The sequence below is a fragment of the Ciconia boyciana genome, chromosome 8 (genome assembly GCF_034638445.1).
Source record: "Ciconia boyciana chromosome 8, ASM3463844v1, whole genome shotgun sequence".
NCBI lineage: Eukaryota > Metazoa > Chordata > Aves > Ciconiiformes > Ciconiidae > Ciconia > Ciconia boyciana.
Window position 1 is genome coordinate 31,049,908 of NC_132941.1, and position 13,495 is coordinate 31,063,402.

A 13,495-nucleotide genomic window follows, 5' to 3' on the forward strand; every position below is an offset into this window, starting at 1 on the left:
TGTGCTGTGGATGGAACTTTTCCTGCTTTCAGGAGAGGAGGGAAGTTTCTTGTGGAAGTACAGTCTTGCTTTGTCACTGATGTGTCACTTCTGATATAATGATTAAATGATCTTCCCTAACTTTGCATGCCCTTTTAGCTATTTTCAGTGGGGGTAGATTTCACCTTTTAAATTCACTGAACAATTAAAGTTGATTTTATTAATATATATAGCAAGTAATTTATTTGCTCTTGGAATGTGCTTATCCCTTGGGTAGAATTTGTCTATTGTCTAGAGCTGTGTTATCAACATGATCTCACTTTTATTTAATTATTTTGACTGAAATACATTTTATCATTAAATATTTTATATACAAGATACTCAGCTTTCAAAGCTTTTAAATTGTTAGGGGTTTTTCCTATCTTCGTTATTTTAATGGTTTTTTATTGCAGATGCCAAAGCAACAGTATCATATATCCCTGAGCCTTTTTATCATTATAGTGTGGTTTTTTTGCTTGCAAGTTTGTTTTTTGGGTTAGTAGTCAATACAGATGCCTTCTGACAGAGCTTGGGGATGTCTTGATATTTAAGCTCCCCCACTGCATTGCTTGAGAGAAATACAAGGCACGGCTTGACAGAAATAGTTCTGCACAATTTTCTGTTAAAAGAACAAAAATAGAAGATTGCCAATATGCTTCTGTGGTTTTTTTAGTAGTAATCCTTTTGTCAGGAAATACTATTTCATGATGTTGCTGCATTATCTATTGATAATTATCTGTTTAAATTTCTATTACCTGTCTTAGAGTATCCCTGAGAAGTGAGTCACTCCTGCCCCAGAAGGAGTCAATGTTAGTAACTAAGTATGTATCATATAATTATTCTGTAACTGTGCATTACAGAACAGAATTATAGACTATGTTGGAAGGGACCTTAGGATTGTCTACAGCCCAACCTGCTGCTCAAAGCAAGTTCAATGCTGAACTTCAAACTGGCTTTCTCTAAACTTTGACTGGTCAGGCCTTGAAAATTTCCAAGGACAGAAACTGCACAAACTCTTCAGGCAACCTGTTCTACTGCTTGACTGACCTTGGTGTGAAAAGCGCTCTTGTGCATGTCTGTGCCCTCTCTTGTCAGAACCTCCCTCAACTTCTGACCACTTTCAGAATGTCCTCCCACCATAGATGGCTGTGAAGAGCCTGTCTCTCTCATCTTTGTAATCTCCTCATACGTATTGAGGGGCTGCTGTTAGGTCCCTCTGAAGCCACCTTTTTCCCAGGCTGAACAAGCTCAGTTCTCTCTTCCTCCTTGCAGGGTAAGAGTTCCAGCCCCTAACCATCTTGGTGGCCTTCTGCTGAATTTGCTCTACTTTATTGATATCTGGCTTGTATCAGAGGGCCCAAAACTGGACACCTGGACACAGTTTTCTAGACGTGATCTAGTAAGTGTCACCTTTCTCATTCTACTAGCCATGCTCCTGCCCTTTCACCCCACTATGCTGTTAGCTTTCATTGTTGCTGGGGCATGCTGCTGACATGCATTCTAAAGTGGTGTCCAGCAGGGTGTCAGGTCCTTTTCCAGCAGAACTGCTCCCCAGCTAGTCGGTTCCCAGATGGTATCATGACAAGTAGTTATTCCATCCCAGCTGCAAGACTGTTTTTTAGACATTCAGTTGATAATTTTTGAAAGGAGGAAGAAAAACCTTAGGTTCTCTTAGATCAAAAATAGTTGGATGTGAGTTTTATTCCTTACTGATACTGTCCCAAGCAGTGCAATTCCTTTTGTGAAGTAGAATGAGATGATTAGTTCAGTAATAACTTGGAAAAAATCCACCTTCTAAAAGCTCAGAAAAGAGTTTTCTGTGTTATTTTGGTGTGTTATTCATGCACATACCTCGATGAATCTTGTGAGTTTTGCTTAGAAACTGTTCATATTACATAAATGAATTGGGATTAGTATAAGATGCACAAAATAGTTTTGATTTTAAACAAAGACATGCATTCTAATCTCTAGAAGTGACAGAATCAAATGATACATTTGATGTGCTGTTTACCTTGAATATGACCATCCCATTATACTTTCTTTGGCTATAAAAATACAGAACTACAAAGTTCCATCTTCCAGTAACAAAACTCTATGGTCAAATCAGATGCTTTGAATTCAGTTTCTATTTATTTACGTGAATGTAGAGCGCACTGTCCTATACACAGGAAGAACTGAATGGAGACCATTGCTTTACTTTTGGCTCCAAAGGAATTCCAGCCTACATTCAGCTCAAAACTTTTTACCCCAGCTAGAACATGAAATTTATGGGAGCTTTTGCTCTAGAGCAAGTATGGATCTATTACTGTATTTCAGGGAGCAGGATGGCAGTTAAACCTACCAGTTTTCAAGTACATTTAATTATCCTATAACATTAAGGCACAAAATAATTATTTCTTATAAGAGATTATATTAGTGTATATATGATAGATGCACAGTTTTAATACTAAGAAACATGAGTTAATTTAATGTTTGGGGCCAGGGTTCTCAATCAGGTATCAGATTTTGGAGACATTAGCTCTGCATGCAAATTAAGAAAACTTTGTGGCCTTTTACATCTTCCATGAACATGATCAGTTCTGATCAAATTTGGTGAGACTAGAGAAGGCAACAAGCAGAGTCGCTATCTGGACTTTGCCTTGTGAGTGTGTTTTTTACATTTCTGCAATGGAGATGGGTACTAAATCTTTGTAGCCTATGCACCAGCACTACACTTTTGGTACGTGCGTCTAAAAGTCCCTTTTGGCTGAGTCCATGAGAGCTGTGCTGAACTGGGTTTGAGTGTAATCCATTTTCCGTATACATAGTATTGAATAGATAGGTCTTACTTTTCTGTGTAGTTATCCATGCCTTTCCCTTAGAGACGAACACCCCAGCCATGCACAGCAAATAAAGCATGTCATCATTCTACAGGCTAGGATGAAATAGTCAATCACTTGACAGTAAAGTCTGAAGAGCAAAGTTGCCCATGCTTTGGTTAGAGTTTGTGCTTTTCATGCTCATCTGTTTTAAATATTAGTCACTGTGAACACTGTAGCTTTGTTTACTGCTCTGTGTGGGTAAAGGTGGCATAGCATGACCAGTGGAGAAAAGAAAATGAGGGACAGAATGCAAAACACCAGAAATGTAAATTCAGTGTCAGAAGCCTCTTTTTATGGGGACTCCAGTCTTAACATCTTGTTTTGAAAAGTGTGAATTGAGTTCTAAACAGAAAATAACATAATTTCAGAAACAAGTTTCTGAAGTTCTTGGTTTTGATGTGATAGCTGCTTTTGAGATGTCATTGCATGTAATTGGAGAAGATACTGCATAAAGAAAACATAGTGAATTAATTCTGGTAGGATAATTCTTAAGGGCAGTATGATAATGACTATCAACTTTTGTTTGTTAGTACATCAGATGAACTGTGACACATTCACCTTTGTAGCAACCTCCTATAGAGGCAGGATTATAAGAATATCAGTGGCATAGAAATGTGTAGGTGATCAAAAGGCTGGTTACAGATGTTGACAAAAGTGAGATAAATGAAATGGATGCCTGAGAATTCAGTTATAAATGAGAGAGGGCTTAAATACTCTCTCCTCCATCATCTGAAATCATACACAGTTACACTTAGACTGTAATTACATGTAGAATTTTAAGGTATTACTAATCTCCCAGATGAATAAAATGGTTTGAGAATATTTATTCCTAAAGCTATACGTGTTCCTGCTTTGATTAGATTGCTAAACCATGTTATCCTGGGGTAAGCTCTTTCAACTTCACTGTATTAGCTTACACTAGGGCAGAACTGACCCTTCTTTTCTTGGAGGTAAATTTCTCTAGCATATTTGAGAAATATTTGACTGAATTTGGCTCTGCTGTTACTGTGTCAAGTTGATGGATCTGCCCACTTAATGTTGTTGGAAATTCATCTGCTGGAGGTGCAGATGAAGGTAAAGCTGGGTGGCCAGCTCCTATTCAACTGCAAAAAAAAGATAATCACCAAACAAAACCCAAGCAATTAATTAAGGCTTGTTCTTGATTTGGTTAGACTAACATTTTTCAGTATTCACCATATCCTTATATTTTATTTCTAAGAAATTTCTAGTTTTCTTCTGCTGTAGTCACTGCCATATCAGACCTTTGCCCTTGCTTCTTTCCTTGTTTTATTTAATTATAACACTGATAAAAGTATTCTCTTGTAATGTTACTCCAACCCTGCTATGCAATTCTTACTCTTCTGTTGTCTCCTTTTGCCTGACCTTAAGGCACCATTTCACTGAACATTGCTTCCCTCCCTTCTGTGACAGGGTAGATGTGTCTTGGCCTCCAATTTGTTATTTCTAAAATAAAGGAGTAACTGTCCCATAGTCTAAGGCTACCCCATTGTCCTGGTTTCGGCTGGGATAGAGTTAATTGTCTTTCCAGTAGCTGGTATAGTGCTGCATTTTGGATTTAGTATGAGAATAATGTGATAACACACATTATTTTTAACAACATTATTATGATGTTTTAGTTGTTGCTAAGTAATGCTTACACTAGTCAAGGACTTTTCAGCTTCCCATGCTCTGCCAGGTGCACAAGAAGCTGGGAGGGAGCACAGCCAGGACAGCTGCCCCAAACTGGCCAAAGGTATATTCCATACCATATGACGTCATGCTCAGTATATAAACTGGGGGGAGTTGGCTGGGGGGCAGTGACCACTGCTTGGGGACTGGCTGGGATCGGTCAGTGGGCGGTGAGCAGTTGCATAATTTGTTTTTCCTGGGTTTTGTTCCTCTCTCTCCAGCCCCCCCCCCATCGTTTTTCTTTCATTACAGTTTTTATTACTATTATTATTCTTATTTTATTATTTTATTTAAATTAGTAAACTGTTCTTATGTCAACCCATGAGTTTTCTCACTTTTGCTCCTCCAATTCTCTCCCCCATCTCACTGGGAGGAGGGATGGTGAGCGAGCGGCTGTGTGGTGCTTGGTTGCTGACTGTGGCTAAACCATGACACCAATGAATGCTGTCCAGGTGGTGGGGGTTTTTTTGTTTTGTTTTGGGTTTGGTTTTTTTTTTCCATTTTAACCCATTATGCACAGGAGTAGCTCCCTGAGAGCTACATCTACTGTGTATGCCTCAAATCTCATTTTAGCTTATCTGTATTTTTAGGTAGTCATCAGCTGTTCAGAAGCTAGTTAGTGGAAGGTATGTAGTATTATCTTATCATTGTCATCGTTTCGCTCTATCCTCAGGCTTTCCTCAACTTCTGTAATAATCTGTTATTGTTCTGTTAACTTCTTGAGACTGGCTTTCATTTAATGGGGTGTGTAGAGTATGGTTTATCGTGTACTTGATGAGGACATATGTATGTTACTGTAGTACAAGTGGTAATAATAAATGCTGTCCTCAACTAACTTGTGCTCAGAAGTGCAAGGAGATATTTGAAAACTGTTAATTTAGCTCCTGGCAATATGCCCAAGCAGTAGAGCAGGAGGAATAACAACTTCCTAGTAATCTTTACCTGAACTGTGAGATTTGTAGTGCAGAAATACAACATTTGGGGAAAAATTAATGATAGGTAATGATGGAATTAGAACAGCCTAAATATGCTGTAATAAGATAGAGTAAGGCTATATTTTCTTGGCCAGCAACAAATTATAACGCTGTGTTAGATCAGGAAGCAGTGATGAAACAGTGATTTCAGATTAGTTTTGTTCTCATTGTTGCTTGCGGTCAATTCAGATAATGATAAATTTATGCAGTAAATGATAATTGGAGTGAGGTAGAAAAGCTAAGCTCCGTGAAGCCTAAGATATAGGCTAAAACATTTTCAGCTTGGTCTCTTGTTGGTAAGAATGTGAGCACCCTGGTATGAAATATGTGGTTTTTCTGTTTTGATTTTTCTTCTTTTTATAGGAAAAGAGGGTTTAAAACTCCATTTTACTTGTGTGGTAATGTGTCTCTTCAAGTTTTTTAGACCATATTGAGAATACCCCAGTCTAAATCATACACGTTGTGGATTTTGGTTTTTTTGTATGTGAGTGCCACTGGTGGCTTCACATTTTTTTTTGGAATTTCTAGTTACATTTTGTTTGAACATCAAAATATTAGTTCAAGTATTTCAAAGGATTTTAAACACATACATCATGTCATTTCTTAATAAAAAACAGATAAAGCTTCTTGCTAAGTTTGATTTTTCTAAAATCAATTTAAAAAAATCAGGTAATATGATTCAAAAAAAGAACGTGAGACTGATCTTAATGAACAGCATTGTATCGCACTGTTTGGGTGAGCAAAAGTGGCAGTTGCCTCTTGCTTGCTGTTTTTGTTCCTATTGGATCTGAGGTGGATAGGCTTCTACAACATGAACACCAGAATAGCGAATGCCCCCTTTTTCAGTCATACTGGAAATGTCCAACAAAGACTCTAATGACTACAGGTTTGGAACTACTTGTAAGTCTATACAAAGGAGCCTTTCAGGGTTGCTGCCCCTAATTTAATGAATCTTGGCTATCAGGGCAGTTCCAGATAGAACAAAGGTAATAGTATACCTGTGCTTAGCCAAGTTTTAGCAACCTTGCTTAACCCTTAGGTCTGTCACCTTGTCATGTTTCCCAGGCAAAACAAAGACACGTGATCTATACCCTGCTCTGCAACTTAGCTATGACAGGATTTTAATTTCATTAATATCAATCTGAATTGTTTTATGGAATCTAGGTATCATCATACTTGTGGAAGCCACATTTATGCAAAGTGGAATTAAGTCTTTTCTCAATAGGATATTAAGCATTAGAACAATTTACCTTGAGAACCATAAGGAACATAGTCACCTGAAATATTTAATTCGGGGTTAACTGCCTTTATGTAGAATGTAACTGATTTAACCTCTAGCTGTAAACTTCCTGAGGGAAGCCTTAGGTAAATTCTATGATTTGTGTTATTTAGGTGGTCAGATTAGATGATTTGCAGATCTTGTGTAGCCTTAGAGTCTGTCAGTCTGTGTGTCAGTGCAATGTCTGTACTGTTAGATGAGGATGCCTGTCTGCCTGTGCTGTAGTTTTTGCATTTAGTGAAGGTTTCAGGACTTTATTTCCAGAGATATCTGGAGTTGTCTGGATTTCTGAATTCACCCATTTAATAAGGTTGACTACATTCTGTAACAGTTTTGGTGATCTTGCCAAGCAGTGGGACTCTTCACTGCATTGGGCAATATAAAAATTTTACGATTCTTCTGATACCGAAACAGCTTTTTATGTAGTCTCATTGTTATTTTTGGCAGAGCCAATCCCCTGGTAAATCTACCAAAACAAAGAAGAAAATACAGGAGGAAAAAGACTTTATTGTATTCAACCAGAAATAGGGTTTAACTTTCAGATACTATCTTATTGGAGACTTGAGCAGAAAAGTTAGAAATTACTTGTGTGGTATTTCAGTCTTGATGGACACATTTTAAAACCTAAACTGTTTAGTTAGTGTGGTGAATGGAAACAGGACCAATGTGACCTAAGAATTATTGAGGTGAAATTTTGAACCCCTAGTTCAGAAAACTGATGCTGTGAAATTAGATCAGGCATGATAGGAATGAAAACAGTGAAGTTTCAACTCCTGCAAATTTCTTACCTTTAAGAGAGTGTTGAGGGAGCTGCTGTAGAGCCAAACAGAAATGGGCTTTTATGTATTACACTGTATGTGGAAAGTTCTTGTATCTTTGGTATTGATGTTGACTCCTGTGCATGTTTCTCACCAGCAGTATGAGAGAAAGCACCCCAGTTACACTCTTTCTGAAAGCTGTTTGCAAGTTTGCCCGTCTCACAGTATGGTTTAGGAAGCAGTTCTGAGGTCAGAGGAACAAAGGCAGAATGGATCTGCTCCTTCTGTGTTAGCTGAGTAGTATTTCTTCCTGCCTGCTGCAGATCTGTGCAGTCGACATCCTAGAAACAAAATTTGGGCTGGGTCTCCACCTGGCAGAAGCTCAAAATCTTTGTTGTAAAATCCCAGGCATGTAGAGGCAGTGAATTGGTTTTTGGGTGTGTTTTGCATCTTAAAAAAATGCCATGAATTGTATAGAAGTATGTGCCGATTGCTTGAAACATGTTCCAAAAAGTACTCAATTTTGAGGCTGAACTAGTAATGGCAAGTATTTATTTACTTTATAACATTTTCAAATGTTTACAGTTAGTGTTGAAAAAAATACTAATTACAAATTAATCATCCCAACTCTTTTAAAAATGTCCCACGGTAGGTAGATGATGCCTGTTTGATGCTAGCCTTGATGCTTTTTCTTCCTGGCATTATTAGAACTTCTGCTCCTCTCCTGTACTATAACAAACATTTGTTATCAGGTCAGGAAACCATTTCATTTTAGCTCTATTTTGATGTCATATTGATGTCATGTGTAGTCCATTTTCCCTCTCCTCTTTCTTCCACCAGTATAGGATCAACTCTTCCATGGTTTAGAGATTTAAAATATTCCCGGCAGATGTTTTAACTATCTGCTCTTAAGTACCTCTGGTGATGGAGAGTTTAGAGTCTATCCAGGCAGTCTGGTTTTGTGCATATTAACTGTCCCTTCAGTTAGGCATTAGATTTAAGAAAAAAACAAGCAATAAAAAACCAACACAAAAAAATAAACAATATTCTTTCTTGCTGCAGTTCTGTCCAGTACTTCCTGACCTATTCCTGGTGGCAGAGGTTGCAGTTTTATTTCTCCTAATTAGCAGCTACCTTTTGTGAATTTGAAAATTGTCATATATCCCCTCACTTGTATATTGCAGTTTACATATGCTACCAGTACTACTAGTCCTTTCTGTCACAGTCTGTCTTATAACAAATCTGTGACATAAAGCATTCCTAGTAATCCTTTGTAATCCCCAGTAATTCCTAGGCTGACCAAAATGGTGAAGGTTGCTTTCACATTGCTACTGTACCAGCATATACTGGTCTTACAAAGGTATCTTGCAAAGACTTTTTATGGCTTTTTCCAGGACCGATGTGCAATGTGAACTGTTTTTTTCCTTTTTTAGAAAGCAGAAGATAACCTGAATATATTTTATTGGGGATGTTGGTTTTATTCTCCTCTTCTGCTTCTCCTCCTCTGCTTTTTAATTCTCTCCCATTTGTTTGCGTACATGGACATTGTCCTGTTGTTACATTGTATGTTTTCTGGGTATGATTTTGGAATAGTTATAAGCACCCAACATTAATATGTTGCTTGCTTCATAAATTATTGTTCTGCATGTTTACCGAAATTTTTCTTCTTTTTCTCGTGACATACTGTGTTCTGGCTGATGAAAGCAAAGCTTAAGGTAGAGTGGGATGAATTATATAAGTGTAAGTGCTTATCGGTATGGCTTGCACCTTTGAAAAATAACCAATGAGTCTTGACTCAAGGACAAAGGAAACAGTTTTCTACTGATTCCTAAAATCACTAATTCCTAAAATGGTTAAACTACTGATATTATTTTAAAAAATAACCAATGAGTCTTGTCTCAAGGACAAAGGAAACAGTTTTCTACTGATTCCTAAAATCACTAATTCCTAAAACGGTTAAACTACTGATATTATTTTTAAAAATATATGGAAGTACACTATTACTACACTGAGTTTTCTGTTTGTGTATTTTACCCTTCATGTAGAAAGAGCATCACAGGCAGCATTGTCTCTCAACCAAAGAGGTTTGGGTGCTGAGCTGAAGCTTGGTAGGGTTGCTTTTATTCCACAGAAGGTTTTGTGAGGAGCTGAAGGATGTGATATGTACTGTCACCAAAAGTGGTACTCCTGGAGTACCAAATGCAGAATAATTTTAAAAACATGGTCTGTGTGAAAGTCTTGAGTCACCATGTTTTCTTCCTCATTTTCCATGTCTGGGAGTTAAAATTAGGCATTGGCAAGAAGGCCTTGTGCCTCTAGTCTACACCTGGGAGAATAGTGTTGAGAAACTGAAAGCTCAGTCTGTTTTAAAGGGGATAAAGGAAAGGGAAAGGATATTAGTGCAGACCCTTTCCTACTTTAGTTTGTCTGTTCATTTGTGCATGTGTGGGATTTTTTTATTAGTTTTACCAAGTCACTTGGAATAGCCACGGTCTGCGGTTCCTTGCAGATTAGAAATAAAGTTGTCTTAGCAAATAAAAACTTCCATTTTATCCTGTTGCTGAAGCACCTTCAATCCAATAGAAACCTTAAGTAATGGACTCCATCACCACAGATCCTGAGAAACATGGTAACAAAATTGAAAAGATGACCTGAAGCCTAGTTCATAAACTGCTTACAGTTGCATCTTTTGAATTATAAGCATTTGTTTTAATAAACAAAGGATGTAGTTTGTATTCCTGGTGAAATTGGAAGTCAGTTGAGACTGGCTTTAGCATAGTGTGTTATTGCGTACTTTGAAGTATTTATTCAAAGTGTCTGTTTAGTGCCAAAGGTAGTACTATAACAGAGGAAAATGCTGAACACTTATCTTTATAAAAATGAACCCTAATAAGCTCTTGAATTACCTGCTTTAAGTCTTTGGGGAAAAAAAAAATCCATACTTGTGGAGGCTTCAGTAGAGGCAATGTACGTAAATGGAAATTTAAACCTTCAGCAGCTTGAGTGGTCTGTTGACTTATTTGAGAAGCCAGAAGCAATTGGCTGTCCAAGCATAAATAAACGCCTGCAGAAAGAGACCCTATGTTTCCAAAGTAGTGCTGCAAATGAATAGTGCCTGTGGGAATGTAGGCAGAGGGTTTATTACGGTAGTTTGCTTATGCCTAGGAGATAGGCACCTTTGTTGCTGTCTTTGAATAGGGCTTCAAAGTCCCTGGTGACTCGTTTTTAATGTCTACATTCTGATGAGGTATAAATGACCTTTTCATCTATGTCAGCATTGCTGTGCTATTACTGTTTTTCAGATGTTCGAAATGATGCGTGATTTTAGCAGCGCTCCAAGCTTTAATTGAGCTCCAACATTAATTTGGGAGAGCTTCTCTTCTAATCTCCCTGGAAGTTACTATGATTCTCTCCTGCACTTTTATTGGAGGAGAGAATGTTATTTACAAACTAAAATATAAGGCACCTTCTGCACATTCAGTATTTTAACCGTATATGTTTCCTGGCAATTGCTTTAAAAAACCCAATAAATGAGACTGAGGAATTTGGGTCGTGTTTTTCATGAGAGACATAAATGGTGTGCCTGCTTTTAGGGGTAGGATCATACACCATCAAGACAGATCTGCTGCCAGGTGATACAGCTGATAAATGCTTTTGCTGCAGATTTTGTACATCTGGAGTATGGATAAAATAAAATTGTATAACACATAACGAAGGGGCTATATTGAAAGGATGTCTGAAAACTATGGGGAAAACTCTGTGTTTAGCACAAACCAAATTATAAACAGAAAAGGAAAAAGAGTAGTCAGTTCTAAGTCCTTACTGGGCCTGGCTAGAGCAGTGTTCTGTCACCCACTTCTAATGTCTACTATTTTAAAAGTCAGTGGCTTTGTTTTAAGGATACTGCATGAAATCAGACTTCTTTTAAGTGAGCCTTTAGACTTCATTATGTGTGTGCTGTATGACTTGTGAGCTGGACATTTTAAAAAAATTGTTTCATAGGCAAACTGCTGAAAGGTAAATGGAGAGCTTTTTGCCTGCAAGAAGTTGAGTTAGTGGGGTTTTTTTGGTTGATTTGGGTTTTTTTTGTTGTTGTGTTCTTTTTTGAATTTTTCCCTTCCTGCAGTTTCAAGATTCTTCTTTCCATGGTGCACATACAATAGTTTATTCATTTCATCTCTGCAGCTACTCTGTGTTTCTCTTCAGGCTCTCTCCTTCTCTAGGCTGACTTCATTTTTTTTCAGTATTGTCTCACAGTTTTATGTTTTTTAGATCTATGATTATGATATTGATGCTGTTCTGTCTTCAGTGGGAGAGAAACTCTTTGTGTCTTTCTAGAAGTATGGTGCCCCAAAATCGGTAGGGTATGCAAAAGTAGATCTATGTTTTTAGATCACTTGTGGAGCTGATGAAATCTTACCCTTTTCTTCATTGTAGTTGCATACTCTCCTCCTTTTCCACCTGCCTGGTAAAGTATAAGCACGTGGTCTTTTCTTCCTTATCAAAATCATTAGTAAAAAGACTCAATCCCAGCAGTATTCTTGTGAAAGCCTAATTATATATGTTCCTTCATTATGAGAGCACAAATATTAGCAAGCATGAGAGCACAAAAATTGTCATTATTTAGATTTCACCAGCTGTGTAAGTTCATGTGATATGTAAAAATACCAGCCAAACAAAACTGATTACAAATTTAGCTTATGATCCAGAACAGGGTCGAGGGGATTGATATTATTGTAAAGACACATCAGATGGGCTTAGGATGAGGAATTTCCTAGTTCTTATTCTTTGGTGCAATGACTTGATTACAGTGGCATGATATACAAGAATGTTTCATGAATGTGCACTGGGGATTAGTATGGTATATTGTTTTTATTCTTACCATTTTTTGCTTTACATGGTGTTTTGTCTTCTTAAAACCATTCTCCCTTTGATAAATAAGTAATATTGGGATGGGGAAAAAAGATTAGTGTATGGTTAACGTTCAGCTTCTAGCTGGGATATGTATTAGTTTAAGTTATTTTTATAGATATAACATCAACAAACAGCCATATTAGGAAAAAAACCCCTCTAGCTAATTAACTGATCGAAGAGGTATGTATAGAAGTAATCACTTTACGATCCAATATTTCCATGTTCAATTAGTTTTTCCTAGGAGAGATGGAATCTACCCTCTTCACGTGAACATAGTTACTATTTTTAGGCCTAACTGATTTAGAAATATCAGTCTGCTGCTTTTATATAGATGTTGTATGTGTTATGTCCCATGCCATGGATCCTAAAAAAGGCATCTGTTGTCCTGGTAAAACCTTCCACTTTTACATGACAGAGGCTGATAATATCTCTTTCAGTGAAGGTACTCCATAATAAGCTCTGTGATAACAGTTGTTAAAGAGTTTAAACTCAAAACTGAAGTGATGTATGCTGTACCGATATGTGCGTGCCTTAAGTATGTGTAAGTAAAAACTTCCTTGTGTTAATATCTTGCAAACTAGAATAGTATGAATTCTCCAACTAAAAATAAAATGTTGGGATTTTTACTATCCTATTCCAGTAGCTTCTTAATTTATGAAGCTAAAATGCAGTTAGCCTAAGCAACATGTGACCGATATTCCTGCTGAGAACAGAAACAAAAGCTGAGCAACGCTTTTGCTTAGAGAACAGAAATGCTGCTCTGAAATTTTAAGTAAAACAAAATTTTATTTCTGAAGACATAATTATTTAGATATTGGGTTTTGTGTTTATTTTTGGTACAGGTTATTAATGCTGCTTTAGCTCTTGCTGCCAGACCAAAAAGTCAAGTTGTGAAAAACAACATGGAAATGTATAGGAGTACATGGGAGAATCACATCCAGGTCCTTACTGAAGCTGTGGATGATATAACAAGTATTGATGATTTTCTTGCTGTATCAGGTA

General features: G+C 37.3%; 1 protein-coding gene across 2 annotated transcripts in view; it reads left to right on the plus strand.

The window, feature by feature from the left end:
- The window catches only part of CTNNA3 (catenin alpha 3), a 548,079-nt gene that overhangs the window by 360,917 nt on the left and 173,667 nt on the right, over positions 1–13,495 (plus strand). For both annotated transcript variants that reach the window (XM_072870046.1, XM_072870047.1), the window contains exon 10: positions 13,336–13,492. In XM_072870046.1, coding sequence (XP_072726147.1) covers positions 13,336–13,492 — 157 coding nt within the window. The remainder of the gene's footprint in view (positions 1–13,335; positions 13,493–13,495) is intronic.